Genomic DNA, 18,425 nt, shown 5'->3' with positions numbered 1-18,425 from the left:
GCCATACTGTTGCCCATCATTCAATCTGGTGTCCCAAGCTTGGGTGTCCCCAAGCTCAGAGATGCAAAGGTACTTTTTAATATAGTATCACATATAATAAAATGGCAACTTTAAGCCATAATATAATTATATAACAGTAGGTATTGGAATGACATACCTGTTCTAATGCTGCAAAACATATATTCTGGGTAAACCCAGGGCATTCATTTAATAAATACTTATATTAAAAAAAAAGTCTGCGCTAAATTATTTTATGTTTCTAATTTATAATATTTTGCTATGATTGACCTTTAAATGATGTATTATTACAGTAGGCATAAAAGTTTCACAGTTCCCTTTGAGAATTTCTAGTATCTGCTGCTGACAACTTATTTCCCCTTATATGGAGCCGTTGTTTTATTTAAGAGTCCATATCTTCTTTTTTTTTTCTTTTTTAAATATAGTAGACACTCCACTGAAAAATGTAATAATTGTTACAGTCAGTTTTTAGAGAATTGCTGTAGCGGTCCCTGTGTAAAAGAGATTTAATAGTCTGCATTGGGAAAATGTGAATATAAATTTTATATGAACATAAAATTCAGAATTGGGATCTGGCCCACCAATTAAAGATATTACACCTGATTAATTACTTATTTTAGTGCCTGGGGTCTTCTCCTCAAACGCACATCTGCATCTACCTTTTGTCTTTATGCAGTCGCAAACAGCCAGGCCTATATGATGCACTCCATTGTATAGCTGGGTAACAATGGCACCAGCTGTTTCTGCAGACACAAAAAGTTGCGTGTGTGTGTGCTAATATTAATAAACACACACGCGCACACGTATACACACTGGGTGTGTTTCCCAGACGCAGATTCCCGCCCTGCTTCCTATCCGCGCTCAGCCGCTCACACGGTGCCTCCGTTACAGATCTATTCTTACAACTGCCTGAACCCCATCCACGTTGTGTGAAATCGGTGCGACCTCTCCGTCACAACCGACGCCACGCCGACCTCGTGACTGCCAAGACATCTGCCCAATAGTAGCTTGAATTCTACGTCATTCAGTCTTTCAAAGTCCAGTCAAAAACGGGTGGGCGGGATTTCCGTGGGCCTGGTATTCACGTTTGGTTGTAAAGGTAAGCCCTGGATGGGATTTTTATTTTTTTTAGTTTTCTTTTTCTTTTATTTAATCTTCACGTTTGGATTTGATATGGTTTCATACGTGCTGGTGTGCTACTGTGTCCGCTAAAATAAACAGTGCTTGCCGGGCAGTGGTCGCCCATTGCTCGCTTGTGTACAGCAGTGTAAAGTATTCTAAGCAAGAGAACAACGGTGATTTCCCTATAGTACAGCAATTGTATATATATTCTGATTAATGACAGTTAAATAGTGGCTTTGACGAGGCACGTTAAAAACTGTCAGGGCAGCCTGAAACGTTTCTGTCTCTCTATTACTCCTCTATTGCTAAGTTACACGGTTGTAACTTTGCTTTCTGCAACAATTTAGCCGCCTGTTCCCATAAACAGGGGGTCAATTAAATGCTACTTTAGAAGAAAAATATAAAAATAATTGATGGCTATTTATAGCTAACTCAGGTGGATCTGTTTTACCGTTCACGGTTAGATGTCTTTACTGAATGCATTCTGCATACTAAACACTGCTGCTTATGGAAACACGCGTGGAGACAAAGCATTTGTTGAAACTTAAAACCCGGGTGAATATGTTGGACTAATCAGTTGTTGTTTGCACACTCTTGTGTTACTTTCTAGCTTTTCCCCCGCGTGTGAGCTGACATACTGCTACGCCGAGGAGAACGTGTATCCACCCTACCACACCTCTTCTTCAAGCAAACTCCTCGACTCTTTTGGATGCTATTTGAAACTTGAAATTGTTCTTCAGCCTTTTAAACGGAATGAATTTTGAAAACACATAACTTGGAGAGCGTCTAGTAAAAAGTGTGTTGAAATAGCCCACCGGTGGAGTTTGTCAGCGTTTGAGGACGTCGCATTAGGCGTTTCTGGAAGGGAAATTAACTTAAAGCTGCAATGGATCAAGCCAGCGGTGGGGAGGATCCAAATAAGCCCTCTAAAAAGAAATCCAGCGAGGATGAGGGTAAAAACAAAAAGCTGGTAGGTATTCTAATAGCTCACTCGTGTGTAACGTGCGTGGAACTAGGGTGTAAGTCAACTGACACATCCTGTAATCCCAGAAGCAGCCCATTATGTCACACTCAACTTTATTAAGACCCAGAAAGTTGCACTGCTTTGCAGCTGCAGAAGGTTTCATGTTAGGTCTGTGTCAAAAAAGAAAAAAGATTTATTGTAAATGCTAAGGACAGTCTTCCTTTTACTTTTAAAGCTCATGATGAAACCAAGGAGCAGGACAAAGCATATTCTCGATGCAGAACTTCCCTGTTTAGTGCAGGACGAGACACAAACAGTAATTCATGTGTTGTTGTTATGGTTTAATGTAGGGGCTAATAGCAGCTAGAGTTGAGCAAAGAGGTACTGTTTCGCTGAGTGCTTCAATTTTCGAGGCACTCAGTGCATCATGTGATTATTCCTGTCAATACATCTCCTGATAGGTTTTTGAAGAGCATCCTTGTTGTGACAGTTGGGGGTCTTATATTAATATGCACACAAAGCACAAGTTAATTTACTGTATGACTCAGTGTACAGCATGATGTACATGAGGTTTGTGGGGGCGATTTATGAACAGCATGAGTGTGTGCAATTGATAAAACTTGTCCTTAGGCAGCCCTTGGGCAGTGTCTATGAGATAACAACTGAAAACCCATTTAACATTAATTTATCGTCATTACATTGGATGGACTTTGTGCAGTAGTTTAACCAGAGGAAGGATTGTGCTTATTTAGAAAAGTAGCAAACCCGAATCTACATCATTAAAGCCGTGGTGTCATTAGGTCCTGCACGCCATATCTTGCCCTGAAATGACATTGCAAGATTTGGTGGAAGTTTTGTTTTGGCTTATGTGGAAATGCTTAAACAATCACTTTTGTTTTTTTTAGTCATGCTGTTCTTAAAAGTTCCTGGGAGAAACTAATACACTCTTCTGAGGAATTGTGTAAACAGCACCTCTCCAAAATCTGTAATTTCCTTATTTGGTAAACTGTAGCTACAATCTTTTATTTACCGTCCACAGTGCCATGTTAAATGATAAATCTAAACTGTAATGCTGAGGGTGTGAAGTGCACGTCAGTGCCTGCATGCCGTCAGTGCTTGCAGAAAGCAGTGGTTTAAAGTTATTTTCCATGACCAGAAACAAAAAAGCTTGGCTGCCGTTTGATTTTCACGTCTGTTTTTCCACATTTGTGGAAAAAGGGAAAGTTCGGCTGCCGTTGAACTTTGTGCAACTTTCTCATGTCACCTCCCAAATCTTCATTGTGAGCTCTGTTAGTGTTGCTTTATGTTGTGACTTATTGGCTGGGTAGGTCACAAGTTTAGTTGCAGCCACAGTTCCTAAATAGGGAACTGAAAACGGCACAGTTTAGATTGACTAGTGTTTCTGTCTTCACTCAAGCATACTGGAATGATTGAAGGACAACATTCTGAATGAAATGTTTTTGTTAATGCCTCTGATATTTCTTTAGGTGGTGCTCATTGTTTTTGAGCATTATTGCATGTTTAGCATTTTTTAGTAATTGTCCTAAAACTGAAACACACAAAGGAAATTGCTGGTTGTTTACACCAAAGTTAAGGTAAAGGAAAGAGTGGCCAAAATAACTGCCTGACAGGAAATCCCAAAGTGGGGCGAATTGACATGCACTCCCAGAGCTACTAATGGGTGTTCCTTTAAGAAATCGTTACGACAGCCTTAAACTCTTGACTATCCTGCCTCCCAAGTTTAAGATGTTTGCGAGAGTGCCAGAATGACATCATCAGTCAGTAAATCACTCAAGAAGTCTATGTAAGACCAGTGTTTGGTTTTGTTTTACTAAAAAAATGGTCTCATGGTCAGGCGTGTTCTCTGTTGCGCAACTCTCTGAGCACAACAGGCAGAAGCAGAAGGCAGCTTCAAATGCGGCTGTTGCAAAAATACTAACATTAGCTTTAAGTTTGAAAGAGGAAGCTGATTATTCTTCCTTGAGTTCAGTTTTGATTTGTCCTCTTGTGTTTATCCCAACTTTTTAGCTGTCCACAGTCATGTAAATAAGCTAAATTAAACAAATTCAGCTGTTTAAAGGGCTAATGCAACAAAAGTGCAAGCGCTATGCAACTAAATCTCTAAATTTTACTACACATATGCAGGGTTGTGTTGTGACATTTTTGGCATGCAGTGCAGGCTGTGTGGATGTGGAACAGACTTGAGGGAGGGGTAATACCGGCTGTAAACAGCATCAAAGTACTGGTTTCATAATCACACCTAGCGCTGCTAAAGAGCACTGTCCCATGTGCTTTGGTGATAAGAAAATGCAGAAACTGCTGTGGTTTGGTCAATGCAAAGTCAAATCAGTCTTTAGAGGAAAAACACTGAAAGCTGTGTGTTTGTTTAACAAGTCACTGGGCAGCATTACATCACGGCAACACCATTTGGGCTATGGGCCCAGGGTGTAGATACTCAGCATAGCATTACAACAGCACTGCAGTCTTTTGGGTCATAACTCAAATTTTCAATAGTTCCTAGCTTCTCTTTGTTATAATGTCCTTGTCTTGAAGTTTTGCAAAAGTATGACATCCAGGAGAACAGCCAGATGGAATGAGCTCTTTAGTAAAAGGAATTCAGAGGAGCTGGTTTGACCGAGAGGGAGAGAACTGTTACTCCTTTTGAATTCCAGATTAAAAGATGATCTCATAGTGTAGCAACTCAGAGGAAGGAAGCATCACATTGCATAAATATAATAATAACACTGAGACGTTAAATATTAGGATTAGGAATGTGGGAACCAATAACTGGGAACCAGTTCTCAGTTATATATATGTATATTGTAGTAGACCTAAGCACATGCATGCCTTTCTTTATTCTACACTGTGTGAAAACTACTGTATTGAATATCAATATTTTTCACTATACTTTATCAAAGTTAGACCAACATTGTGGCAAGACTATGCTGAAGTACTCAGTATATTTATCAAATGCTTTAGCTCTGGTGGCTCTGTGGTGTAGTGGTTTACACGTTCACGTTTCGAGGAGACACAAATCCCTTGGAGGTTGCACTAAGAAGTGCTTTCAGTGTGGTTGGGGTGACCCCTTGTGAATAAAGTCTGATTTAGAGTTATGTAGGAAGTCTTTATAGAGCCTACAATGAATCTGCATAAGTGACTGGGATCAGCCAGCTTTTCTGTTTCTTCTGGTGCATTATGTGTCATTTCCAGCTGTTTTTGTGTGGGGCTATTGTAAGATACAACGATTTTACAACAATAAAAGTGCTGATGATCAAACTTTCCAATTTGTCAATACACAGTATAAGATCCAATCTTCTTTATTGCCTGCAGGCTTGACAGGTAATGTAATGATGTATACAATTTGTACTTGTTTCTTTCTATAAGAAAATTGTTTAAAGTATTCAGAATCTCAAACATCGTTTGTTCCTGTTTGCTTTGTAGTACTGTGATAAGCATCTTCTCCTTAACCTAATTAATTTATAATACACATCGATTGCAAATTGGTGAAATGGTTGGTTGGGAGTAAAGTGGTTTAAGCTTTAAAGAACATGCATGTCTGTATGGCAATTTGTTTAGATATGAAATGTGAAGGATACAAGGATAGTAGGGGTGCAACGATACACAAAAATCACGGTTCGGTTCAGTTCGATACTTTGGTGTCACGGTTCGATATTTTCTTGATACAAAAAAACGTTCATGCCTTTTTAATTTGTCATTTATTAAAATTATAAATATATATTTTAACTCAAAAGTACAGTTTTTAAATTTAATGTTGCTGAAACAACAAAATAAAAAAAATAAATCTATCCGATGGAGAAATCCCTCATCTTTGGAAAAGAGAGTTTATTACAGAGAAATGTCTCTTTCCAAAATAAAAGCTCTACTATACGCTTCTTCTGGGCTATATTCTCAGCAGCATATTAAACATATCAGGTCCCCATAAGGAGAATCCTGTGCTAACGGCTGTCTAAATGACTCGGGTAAAGTTTGTAGCATGCTGCTTGTTGTTTTTGTCTGCTTCCACTTGTCTTTGCACTAGGATGATGTCGGCGTAAATGTTGTGTTCCCACTAGTGCTGTCAGCGTTCATCTGCGCTGCGCTCAGTGGATCTGCGCTCGACAGTGCAGCCTAGGCGGAGTAGTCGAACGCAGATCCACTGAGCGCTCAACACAGACAGCATCGTCAGAAGAAAAGTTGATAAAATAAATTTACAGTTTTGTATTGTTCGATACATATGCGTACCGAACCGAAAGCACTGTATCGAACGGCTCAATACCGATACGAGTATCGTTGCACCCCTAAAGGAAAAAAAAATAATTTAAAAAAGGATCCTATTTGTTTTATGTTGGCTTCGAGCCTATTAAATTAATTCTGAGTTATTATTCCATGTTATCAGATGCACTTTTGCTCTGCTTCCTTTTTTCTTTTGACAGTTGGTTGCTGTTGCAGCATGAGCCTGCCAGATTGTTTCATTATTTGTGGTTCATAAGCTAAACTAAAATCAGAAACACTCATTAACTATGTTTTGGCAAATATTACATGTTATTAGTCCCTATTAAGTGTTGTTAAAATAAGTTTTAAAAATATGGCAGACATACTGTTAGTGCATGGTAAACGTTGGTTTTTGAAGATAAAGGGCATTTGTGGAAAACAGTTTCCGTAACGCTCTAAAAGTGTGCAGATATAAGTAATTTTAGTGGCTTCAGATTATACTGCAAAACTCTATGTCAGATTTAGTGAGACCAATTCCTATTTCAGATGCATCCATTACATTTTTTTGCACCACCAGGATTTATAATACATCGTGGTTGCACATTGAAGCAAAGCATGCAGATTATGTGTCATGTGTCAACAATGTGGAAAGGCGTATTTAAAGAAAAAACAAGTGTTCAAAACGATAATGTCACATTCATGCTGAAAGGCATTTATATTCAAGGTAAAAACAAAACAAAATTCTACTATTGTGAGAAATGAGATAATAATGATCACATAAGTAAGGATTGGCCTGGTTATTGTGAATAAGGTGACAAATGAAAGTGTGGAGTATTTGCAGGAAATATGGAAGAGAGAGGCCGGATGTCATGACACAGCCACAAGGCACTGGGCAGTGAAAGAGGTTTATTAAAAAAGCAGCAACAAAAAACCAAAAACTTGATACCACTTTTGTAAATGTGTAGCAGGGATCTGTAGGGTCACACTGAAGCTGGTTCTGTGCTAGAGTTAACCAGTTTGCTGTTAGCTGCCATATTCTACTCCTGATAGCAAGGATAGCAGTGTGACACATACTGTATCATAGATTTGGTCTCAGAAGCATTGCTGTCATGAAAATAGGCTGGCAGTTTTAGTCAGGTGTACTAGTAATTAATTGTATTTTTTATGTTGTGACATATCAAACTGTCTGGTGTATAATAATATATATTGAATAGCTATGTGGACAGCTAAGTAGGAAATTGATTATTATTGCATTGAAGCTGGGTAACTTTACTGGCCCCAGAAACCGTCAGCATCATCATCTAGCACAGCGGTCCCCAACCCCCGGGCCTCGGACCGGTACCGGTCCGTGAGTCGTTTGGTACCGGGCCGCGAGAGTTGAGGCTCAGGTGTGAAATGTATAGTTTTCAGGGTTTTTATCGGTTTTCAGCGTTATTTTGTTATCGTTTTTATCGTTAACTCAGTTTTCCTGGGTCTTTTCACGTGTGTTATGAATAAATCTTCTTTTTTTCGGTACCGGTAATAGTTTTATTTTGTTGTATTTATCCGCGACACCTTAAAGGCCGGTCCATGAAAATATTGTCGGGCATTCATTTAGTTAAATGGAGTTTATTTTATTCTATTTTAATCATGTAGGAGACGCGAAACAAGCACATACTTTAATAATGGGTAAAGCTCATACTTCTAACACTGCTGATAGTATCACATCATGAAGCATACTTTGAATTACTTTTTTGTTTTGTTTTTTTGTGTCATTTGATGCATCTGACATTTTGATACGTGAGCTTTAGGGAAGCCTCGGAAATCATTTTAGGTCATGTTGGCATGTGGTTAACACAAGCTGTCAGCTTGTCACACACTTGAGCCATTTACAGTGCTGTGGTAAAATATATTAAAATATTTCTTTATATTTTGCAAGGAAAATGAGAAATGGGTGCAGCAACTTATTGAAAAGATTACAAAAATGCATCTAAATACGAAGCGTAAGGCAAAACCAGAGTTTGTACAATTCTGATGATCTTGAAAGTCAATATATACACTATAACAAAGCTTATTCATGCAAACAGCCTAACTCTCTTGCAATTTCTTTAAGGAGTCTAAGATTTTTTTTGTTCTATGTGAAGATGTTTCCACGCTGCTTAAATAATCCAGAGATTATCAGCTCTGAGGATGTCAATCCATGACTGATAGTTTTTCGGTTTGCTTACACAGATTTGGTAGTGTGTTTGACATCATTGTCATGCTGAGAAATGTAGGCATTTCCAATCAGATGCTTTCCATGTGGTATTGGACAGAGGAACAAAATCTGATGGTACTTTCCTGCATTCATAATTGCATCAGTCTTAAGAAGAACACTGGCTGAATCCAGCCTCAAATCATGACTGAGCCTCCACCGTGTTTTACAGAAAGCTATAGACACTCACTGTTCTAGCTCCTTCCTGCTTTCTCTGTACATACTGATGACAGTTTGAACCACAGAGTTTAAATTTCATCACTTCATAAGAGCTGTTGCCACAGTTGATTGCTTATGTAATCTATCTTATCTCAGCTTTTCTCCCAACTTTCATTTTTTTAAGAATTGCTCCTTGACAGTCAGCCGTCCACTGAGACTATTTCTTTTGAGCCTATGGCAAAAAGTAGATCTTGGCTGGATATTTATCCATTTCTTAAGAAAAATGTCCAGCTACTGTTCTTTAGGTCAACCATTTTTTCCTCCAATTGTCCAGTTTCTTCAAGCATTTTAAGGATTCAGCCAAAGAAATGCAAACAAATTATACATTTTAGCAATAGGCTGACTGTTAAATGGCCTAAAGAAACAAATAAACATTGCAAGGAAATTGATCAGATATAATGGCTGGGCTGAGAATCAGTGCAAAAAGTAGCCAAAGAAAAGTTTAGACCTTCAAGAAAGCTTGGAGAACTATTGCTCTACTTAAAGAAATTAGAAGACTGTCTAGCTGCTTGGAAACAAAGAAATGAGGGGAGGCTCAAGACTTTTGCACAATACTGTAGGTATGCCCTGCATTTTATTTGGCCAGTCTTGACAAGATTTTGTCATACTAACTTTCTTTTTTATATTTTTTACATACTCTGTTATTATATTAACATGACTGGCATTGTGTTGGGGGGGGGGGGGGGCGGGTGTGAGCAACAGCAGGAAACAGACCACATGTGAGTCTTTTAATGACATTCAGGAAGTTTGAGAGAGGAAGTGGTGACGAATGCTTTAGTCACACAGTGGAAGAAACACATTCACTCCTTTAAAGTCCCCCTCTGTCATGAGCCTTATTCACGTGTATCAGTGGATGAGATCTGAGACATGAAAATAGGAAGTTTGTTTTTTGGCTGCCTCAGTAAAACTTGTATGACATGCATATATGTCATGTCCATGTATGCATGAATCATACTTGGGATTTGCTTATTCGACAGTTAGGATGATTCATGAGTAGATTGCATGTTCTGACAGAGCTTCCACTGAGCTCGATGTAGGCCTAATGAAAGAAGTGTCTTTACATTTTGCATGTTGTTGGACCAACATCCAGTTAATAATGTAGAAAACACAATGTGGAGAGGCTGAAGCCAGATGAAAAAGTGTATTTTAATTTAATTTCATTTGTTTTAAATGAACCTCGTGTGATAAAGGATGGTCAGTGAAGGGAGGTCCGTGCTAGACAAGTGAGAAAGGCTTAACATGGGTGTGTCATGGATGAGTCAACATTTAAAATACAGTGGTAGAATTGAATGTTACCGATATAGTCACTCCTGTGACATTTATAAAAGCATATTATTGGGCGCACCGGGACTATTATTTTAAACATTTTGCTGCCTGGCTCTGGTGTTACGTACAGTTTCATTACACACCATTTAGTCAACAGCCTGCAGATAAAAACAAGGTCATGGTTCACATGTTTTTGCACTTGTCAGCAATTAGGGAAAACAACTGCTATAGCAGGTGTGAACATGGCATGTTTTAAGCCGAATTTCAGAGGAAAGTGTCTGCTGCAAAATTCCTCTCGCAGTTGGAAAAAAAATGTTTGCCAGATCAGGTTAATTTCAGTAGACTTTAAAATACAAATGACACTTTATGTGATGTTATGATCAGTGTAAAAATATCTCCTTCTTTTCTTACAAACCTCAGCTCTTATAATGACCACATATCTTGCCACCTTCAAGGATACAGTAAGAATTTGCTTTCAAAAGAGATGGAGATAACCCGAGGGCAGTACTGTGCTAGTCCCCAGTCACATGGTCAGACCATCCATTGTGGAGCCATTCAAATCTTAGCTGTACTAGCTTTTGTGTGCTTCCTCTTTTCAGTATCTGTTTTGGGAAACTAAGCAGTACCAGCACTTCCACGAGACTAATAAGGCTACCACAAACTCACACACTTTTAAAGACACTCACAGAAACGTGCTGCATTCCATTTTTAAATTAACTGCGTTTTTTTTCAAACCTAAATAAAATAAAGCAAAGTAACCTACGTCAATATTAAACACTGAGGGAGAAGTGTTTATGTCAGGTCTTTTTTAGGAGAGCAACCTTATTTTATGAGCTCGATTGAATCGTTACTTCACTTTATTGAGATGACAAATGTGTCATTCTGCCTTTAATATGTTTTTCTGTTATCTGCTGTCTTTGGTTGTGTGTGTTTTTGTCTTTCCGTGTGTGTATGCTTGTGGCAGTGCCTACAGTAATGACACTATGTGAAGCATGTAGGGCACATAGGAGTCAGAATCTTTCAGATTTGACAAGTGTTTTAATATAGGTATTTCTGTTGTTACGATGTACCACTTCATATGCGGCTCTCTCAGTCTGACTGAAAATAAAACACTGATTCACTTCTCACACTGAGCCACTTGTAAATTTGCTCACAAGTCTGGATAGACATGCTTTGTGGCAGTGAAATCTTTTTTATTTGTCTTGTCAAGCTATTTTTTATTAATCTTTTTGTTAGTTATGATATTGTTAGTCTGTAAAAATCAGACTAATTTCCCTTAGTGACATCTTCAAATTGCTAGTTTTTATCAAAGTAGTAATTCTCTGAATTCCTTCAATACATCTTTCAATAAGCTCCTTGGCTGTGTAAAACTGACTGATGTTAATAGACCTGCTGTAGATATTAATCTCCAAAGATGTTCAGAGATTTCAAAAATCTCTCCGGGAAGTGTCGGAACCGCTAAGATAGAAAACATGTAGTTTAAATAATAATCACACTCAAGGCTATAGAGCAGATGTTTATTGTCATTTAACGATTCAGAAAGAATTATTGGAATATTGTGAGTGGAAAAGCACGATGAGGGAACTTGTATTTCTATGTGACAGCTACATTCAGTGTGATAGTAAATGTGTTCTAATTGAAATATAAGTCACATTGATTGCCAGGTTTAAATTGTGTCTCAGTGTCTTTTTTGCCTCTTTTCTCCACCTCCATGCTTTGCTTGAAAACATTATCCTCCCTGTGCAAACATATGGAAAACCTTGATACATACCGTCAAGCAGAATACGTGCGCACTGAGAAATCTTTAGCTTAGGCAGTGTCTTGCATTATCTCTGTGTTTGCAAAAGCAGTCATTGAGAAGCCATTGTAACAGGATTTATTTAGATGAATTAATTTGTTTTGACTTGGTCTAATTCAGTTACACGGACCGTATTCTGTGTGTCTGATGCCACTCCTTTCAAACTGATCAGTACATTGGTAGTGCAGCAGATCTTATCAGATTACACAAAGACAAATTATGTAATTTTGTTGTTTGATATGACAACGACGAGCAAGCGTTACCCTCCGATGTAGTGTGACAGTTTTGCGGTGCTTTGTTTTTCTTTGGAGGAAAGCAGCTTTTTAGCATAATCCACACAGTATCTCTAGATGAATGGTTTTCGAGTGGGAGCTCTAGTGTACTCTTTTGAAATGTTGAGGAGCAGCAGACCAAATTTGAACGGCCTTTATACTGACATTTAGAACAGGTCAATATTCTCCTCGTGTTTTTAACTGTGGTTTGACAATGACCACAGACATGTAACTGTGGCTATCTGTGTATAATCTGCAGTGTTCAGACAGGTGTACTATGTTGACGTACAGGTTTCTGAATGCTTTACTGAATTGAGGTCATCACTGCTAAGCTGCTGTGTTTTGATAATGATGCGTTCACAATAATTCGTTTCTTACTTGGACACAAAATTAAGATAAGTATGTGTTTTAAGTAAGTTTCAATGCAAGCTGATAACTCATGTAAATGTAATTTTATTTACATAATGTGAAACCACAACAGTTGCCTCAATGTGCTTTATATTGTTAAAAAAAACCCTCTATATTAATAAAGAGATAAAATATTTTCTTTTTGACCAAAAAAATATTTTTCTGTTGACAATAACTTTGTTAATTTAAATTTTCTGAATAAGCAACAGAAGTTAAACAAATGAGCGCCTAATAAAACACAAGGTTTGTTTTTTTTTTGCTGTGCTACTGATGCTTACTTGCCAGCATTCAAGGCTAATTATACAATTTTTACAGTTTTCTTAAAGTCTCTTTCATCAGCTTTGATTTTATTTCCCCAAAATTTAAATTTTTCTTGCTGAAAATCAGGAATCGTTGCTAAAATCTGCTAGAATGTAGATGAACAGAGCGTCTGATTGTCTGATTAAACAGGGACACGAGGTAGTTTAATGAATTTACCAAGAACTGTCAGAAGCACTTTGTGTTACAGGCCTTACTGCCAACAATGGCTATCTCACAGTAATTCTTTTTTATTATTAGAACTAATTAAAGTAAAAGCTAATTTCCTTCTAAACCCATTTTACAGTGGCATCGTGGCTACTGATTTTATAGTGATAGTTCCAGTGAGTGAGTTAAAATGACATCACGCAGATGGTCTTGTTTAATTGGTTGAGTATAACAAGCGTTGCTATTTAAAAGATATGCAATTATAGTCACTTTGAAACAAAACTAGTCTTTTGTCCAGCCTGGAAAAGAAACGTATTTCTCCTTCCACCTGGTGATATTTTATATCTTTACACGAATTAATGTAATACTAACATTAATTGTAGTTTGTAATATTAATTTTAACATTTATTGTAGGAAATATGCATACTTGTATGGTTTTGTGTCCCCAAATTGGTTCTCAAGTTGTGGGATATTGCTTTGTGTTTTCATTTTTAAGGATCTGCATGGACTCATAATCATATTTGATTAAGGAGGGACCCAGAGCTAATTTGATTAGGTTATTTAGAGAAATATGTGTTTGGTAATAAACATTTATTATGATGAAAAAGTTTACTTTAATAAGCGGGAGAAGCCCAGAGGACATGCAAGCTTAATTGTTAGATGTTAAATTGCAATGTTGCGATGTTGCCAAGATAATGGGCAAGGAAAGGCCCTCAAGTCAAGGCAATTAACCAAACAGTGGTTTGATTGTTGTTAAATTGATTAGAAAATGTTTAAGTACTCCATTTGAAAATTAGCTATTGTTTCACACAGTTTTAGGCTCCTAGAGAATGCTGGGCTTAATGATACATACGTACTGAGTTACAAATGAGAAAAGTTGTTGCTCGGGTTAAATTATTAGCGTTACACATGTTGGGAAGTGTCATGCTGCCTTTTTAAAAGCAATAAAGGCTTTCACAATACCGAAACAAATACCTGGACATCCCCAGCAGAACCCTCTATATGTAACGCCGCCTGTGTTATTTTAACTTGAAAAAACAGCTTAGGTAACACTGCACATCGAGACTTTGTTCTTTCTAGTCAATAGCTTTATCTCCCAACTGTTGATCAGTTGTAGCCGACAAAACTAGTGATAGATATGGCAGTTTGAGTGTCTGCCCAGAGCGACAGCCGATGAAGACACACAGAGGGAGGTGCAGGTTAGCGCCAATCTGTTTGCTCGCCCCAGCATCAGTAGTTTCCTGATTAGAATAGTGGAGAAATCCGCGGCTGGAGGCAGGCTTTATGGCCATCGCTACCCCACATCTCCCCACTCATTAGTACTTTACAGCCGAGCGCCACAGCATATGGCAGCGTTGCTACTGATTCCCATTTGAGGTGTGTTTCAAATGGCTGTCCCTTGCCGAGCCACAAGCCTTTGGCAGTAGCCATTCTTAGTGTGTCTGAGATGAAGATAAATATCTGGATTAGGAGAAGCGGTTGAATTTTTTGGGCCACTGTCACTACAAAGGATGCTCTTCAGAACACAAATTACAGGAATAAAAGAAGCTTTTGGTGTTTAATTGTGTCATGCTGTAACTACATTCCCTGGGAAAATGTATTATTTTGGGAATACACAAAACTTTAACCTAGCAGTGCTAACTTGCATGTTATTGGGTTTTTCTGGGTTTTTTTTAACCTGATGTGGATGTGTTTGATTATGGGTGCTTTCTGATGGACCTCATTTTGTGTGCTTGTATTTGTCGTGTTCATTCTTGAACACAAACGTTTTTACTTTTACCCTATTGTCTGGGATCATCAAGTGTTACCATATCCTGCATATGCACATGTACAGTATTTGCTCAAGACAGGAATGAGCTATTGCCCTCTGTGGTACCAAGACAATTTGCACATGTGTTTTATGTATTCTCTAATGTATGCAAGCATTATTAAAAATTTAATTTGGTATCTCAGAGGGAAATGCAACACCATTTTCTACTCTGTGATACCAAAGAGAGAGAAGAAAACGCTGCGGTATCCAGGGGACACTGTACATGTGAAAACACTTGAGATGGGACGTGCACTTGCCAGTGTTGTCGTTTTCTGTTGGATTGTTTTTCACACTGTGCCCTCCCTCCAACAGAACATACACATAAAAACATTGGCTGATGATATGGTAAGGTGCTTGGTTTAATTTTGGTGTGATTAGTTTTGTTTTACATCCTCTCACGTTTTCTTATAGCTGCATGGGACTTTTAACTGAAGTATATGGATGGATCAAATGTGCCAGAAGCAAATTGTTTAAATTGCCATTTTAACTGTATATGAGTTACATCATGTGGCAAAATGATACCGTGGGTTTTTACACATTAGCAAATAATGATAAGTCTGTCCGCAGTAGCGCTCTCTAAAGCTGTGCCGTGAAAGACATTTTTTATTGTAGTGCACTCTGCACCAACAAGGTCTGTTTGCCTAAATTTTTCATTATGAACATAACTTAGCCCTCAGCATCTCTGCTTTTGTAAGCAGGTCATAGATCATTTAGTGTGCAATTATTAGTAGCACTTCTGATTAGATGGTTTTACCTGGGGCCTTTTTAATATCCTTAGTTAACAAATAGCCCGACGCATGTAGTATTACATGAGTTTTGGGATGTACAGCCAACATATTATTATTACGTACTACTGCTGCAATAATCAGCTTTCAGTATGTTTGATCCATCCGGTAATACTTCAGTATACTGACATTTGCGACATCGTGTATGTCATCATTATATGTCTGTCTGTTAATTTCATTTATATCTGTTCATTCATCCAGCATGTTCTCTCCCTTTGATAATACTAACAGTGACTGGTTGCATGCAGTTCATATACTTTTCTGCTTTTACACTTAATGTTACTGCATTCATAAGAGTAGGATTAACCAATTAATATAAAAAGGAATGTCTCTTAGTACCCTACCCTGCAAACTTGCAAAGTGGCATTGTATGCTAGAATCACTTGAGCATAAACTGAGCAATCCTGTGGGTTTGACGGTAAGTATATTATTTAGTTGTTTGTTTGTTTTTTAAGTCAAACTGGAATCTACTAAATACAGGTGTTTGCTGTATGCGGCAGATATTTTATGTAATTATTTTCTTCAATACAAAGTAAAAATGAAAGAAAAAAAATCTATAGTTTTTTTTTGTTTTAACCTCACTTTCATTTGTTTGCAGAAACACATCTGTTCCTGAAATCAGTGCATAATAATCGTGCTGTCTTTTGACAGCAGGAGACAATCTTTCAATCTAGTTGTTTTAAAAAATGTTTTTTTTTCTTAATGATCCATATACTTTATAGTCAAAACAAGCTCACTGGCAGTGCGATATTTTAATATGTCAATGAATCTGTTTTCTTTCAGCGTGATCGTATTACCAGTTTTAGGAAAACGGGGACGAAGAAGGAAAAGCTCCTGATACAGCACCCAACAGATCCCCTGTCTACCCAAACTGAACTTCCTGTTCCTCAGCCTCTTTTTGATGAGCGGTCCATGAACCTCTCAGAAAAAGAAATCATTGACCTCTTTGAGAAGATGATGGTAAGCTTTGTGTTTCTCTTGCAAAACGTCATCTGCTGTACTAAACAACAGTTTTATTACAACCGCTAATTCCACATAATAATAAGTAATGAAAATTTCACTATGAAGCACAGTGCTGTTATTTTGAGTATGTGTGGAGCTAGTTAAAACAAAAAAGGGCTTGAAAGGCATTTTTTATATCTATATTTCACTACAGATGCATTCTTGTTTTGCTGCTGGGGGATGATAATAGAATGATTGCTCTCCAGACCGACCCTGGTTTTATACAGTGTCTCTTAAAAAAGTCCTTTCAAACAGGGATGATATGCTGTTCTTTTAACTAAATAAACAATTTGATTAGCATTAACAACATTATGATTGAAACCAGGATCCCACAGAGCTGTCATCTAGTCGAGACAGCTTTATCTGTGGATTTAGAGAGATAACTGTGATTTTTTTTCAGTGCTTTAACGTTAGCATCAATCCAGGACTTAAAAACCTTGGTGTAACTTATACGTTTATAGAGTTATGTCCATACCATCTTTGTTAAAGCCCCACAAAACAATATTAGGATGACACACACAACCTTTAGTACCTATGTGTTAGCATGATATCCTTGGGGTAATGTAGACAACTCCTGCAACTCCTTCTTACTGATCCTCATTTGAAGTAAACGGTGTGCAATAAATTAACCAATTTTTATTAAAGTCTATTTTCTGGAGTTTACCGTGATGCTTAAATTATTTTTAAATAGCTTGTCTTTAATTTTAAATATCCAGTAATCCCATGGTTGTATTGACACAACCATTTTTATTTACCTGTATCTCTGCTGTTGTCGAAAGACAATTATAAAAGCACCACTAAACTATAATGTAGCACCGGATGACATATATGTTCATTATGAAAAATGCAGGCATAGATTATTTTGAAACAACACCACAGTCTTAATAATGGTGGAGGCTTTCACAGTCTCCAGAGATTAGTTAGTGGAGGAAAGAAGCCAATGCTTGTGATTGAGGAAGTATTTTGTGTTGTTGTTCTTTTTTAAAAATTTTTTAATTAACAATAAAAGAGTCGCTGAAAATTACGTGGTTTATAATTGATTGTGTCAGCATCATGTGATTTCTCTCCTGTATCATGGTGTTTATTTTGCCCAACCCTGAAGAAGGCCTTTTTCGCCTCAGGTGAGACGCCCGGGCAGTACGGGTTACACAGGAAACTTCAGTGTTGTCTCTCTAATTTTGCTGCGTCTGCATTGCAGCTCTAATAATGTCTCAGTGACTGAATCTACATTGATGTGTGACATGCATTCATACTCGTTTCGCCATAAATTTGTATTTTTCAAAATACTTGTGTACAGATTGCGATAAGTTGCCCAACAAAGTTGCAAAGCAGTATAAGCAGATAGGGCTGCCACGATTAGTCGACTAGTCACGATTAGTCGACGCGTCGTTTGAAGCTTTGTAAGATCACAAAAGACGCAGGAATAAGTAGCAGGATTTAAGAGTGTAATAACGGACTGAAACAGAAGATGGCAGCACTGCATGTACAAGGATGCCAGCTGCCGTTAAACCCCGAAGAAGAAGAAGCTTTGTCCCAGAATTCATAGCGTAGCTAGTTAGTTTTAATATTACTCTTATTATTCTTTCTGGGTCATAAAATAAACGTTTAACATATTTTCAGGCGAGAATGTAGCTGTGTAAACCTCAAATATCTGCTCAGTTTATCAAGACACCACATATTTTCAAAAGCGCTCCGACGTTTTCGGAGACGTCTGTTACCCACTAGCTCGATAGCTAGCCGGGAGCTAGGCTAACTAGAGCCGTGAGAACACCGGACTCCCGGCAGATCGTCTTCAAACCCACCGCCGTCTTTCGCTGCTCAGGTTAAACATGATATATGAGTCACTTAGAT

At 37.8% G+C, this 18,425-nt stretch overlaps 1 protein-coding gene across 7 annotated transcripts in view; it reads left to right on the top strand.

Moving 5' to 3' along the window:
• The first annotated feature begins 978 nt into the window (after positions 1-978).
• Positions 979-18,425, top strand: part of diaph2 (diaphanous-related formin 2) — a 373,933-nt gene continuing 356,486 nt past the window's right edge. For 4 of the 7 annotated variants that reach the window (XM_085433575.1, XM_085433570.1, XM_085433569.1 and 1 more), the window contains exons 1-4: positions 979-1,117; positions 1,751-2,110; positions 15,100-15,132; positions 16,356-16,532. In XM_085433575.1, coding sequence (XP_085289701.1) covers positions 2,027-2,110; positions 15,100-15,132; positions 16,356-16,532 — 294 coding nt within the window. In that variant the 5' untranslated portion in view covers positions 979-1,117; positions 1,751-2,026. The remainder of the gene's footprint in view (positions 1,118-1,750; positions 2,111-15,099; positions 15,133-16,355; positions 16,533-18,425) is intronic. The other 3 variants (XM_085433573.1, XM_085433574.1, XM_085433572.1) reach the window with 2 other exon arrangements.

Source organism: Copadichromis virginalis, linkage group LG2 (genome assembly GCF_057382275.1).
Source record: "Copadichromis virginalis isolate Kocher_CV1m ecotype Utaka linkage group LG2, C_Virginalis_male_GT1.1, whole genome shotgun sequence".
Lineage (NCBI taxonomy): Eukaryota > Metazoa > Chordata > Actinopteri > Cichliformes > Cichlidae > Copadichromis > Copadichromis virginalis.
Note: the sequence above shows the minus strand (reverse complement) of the source record. Positions and strands in the feature narration are given on the sequence as shown.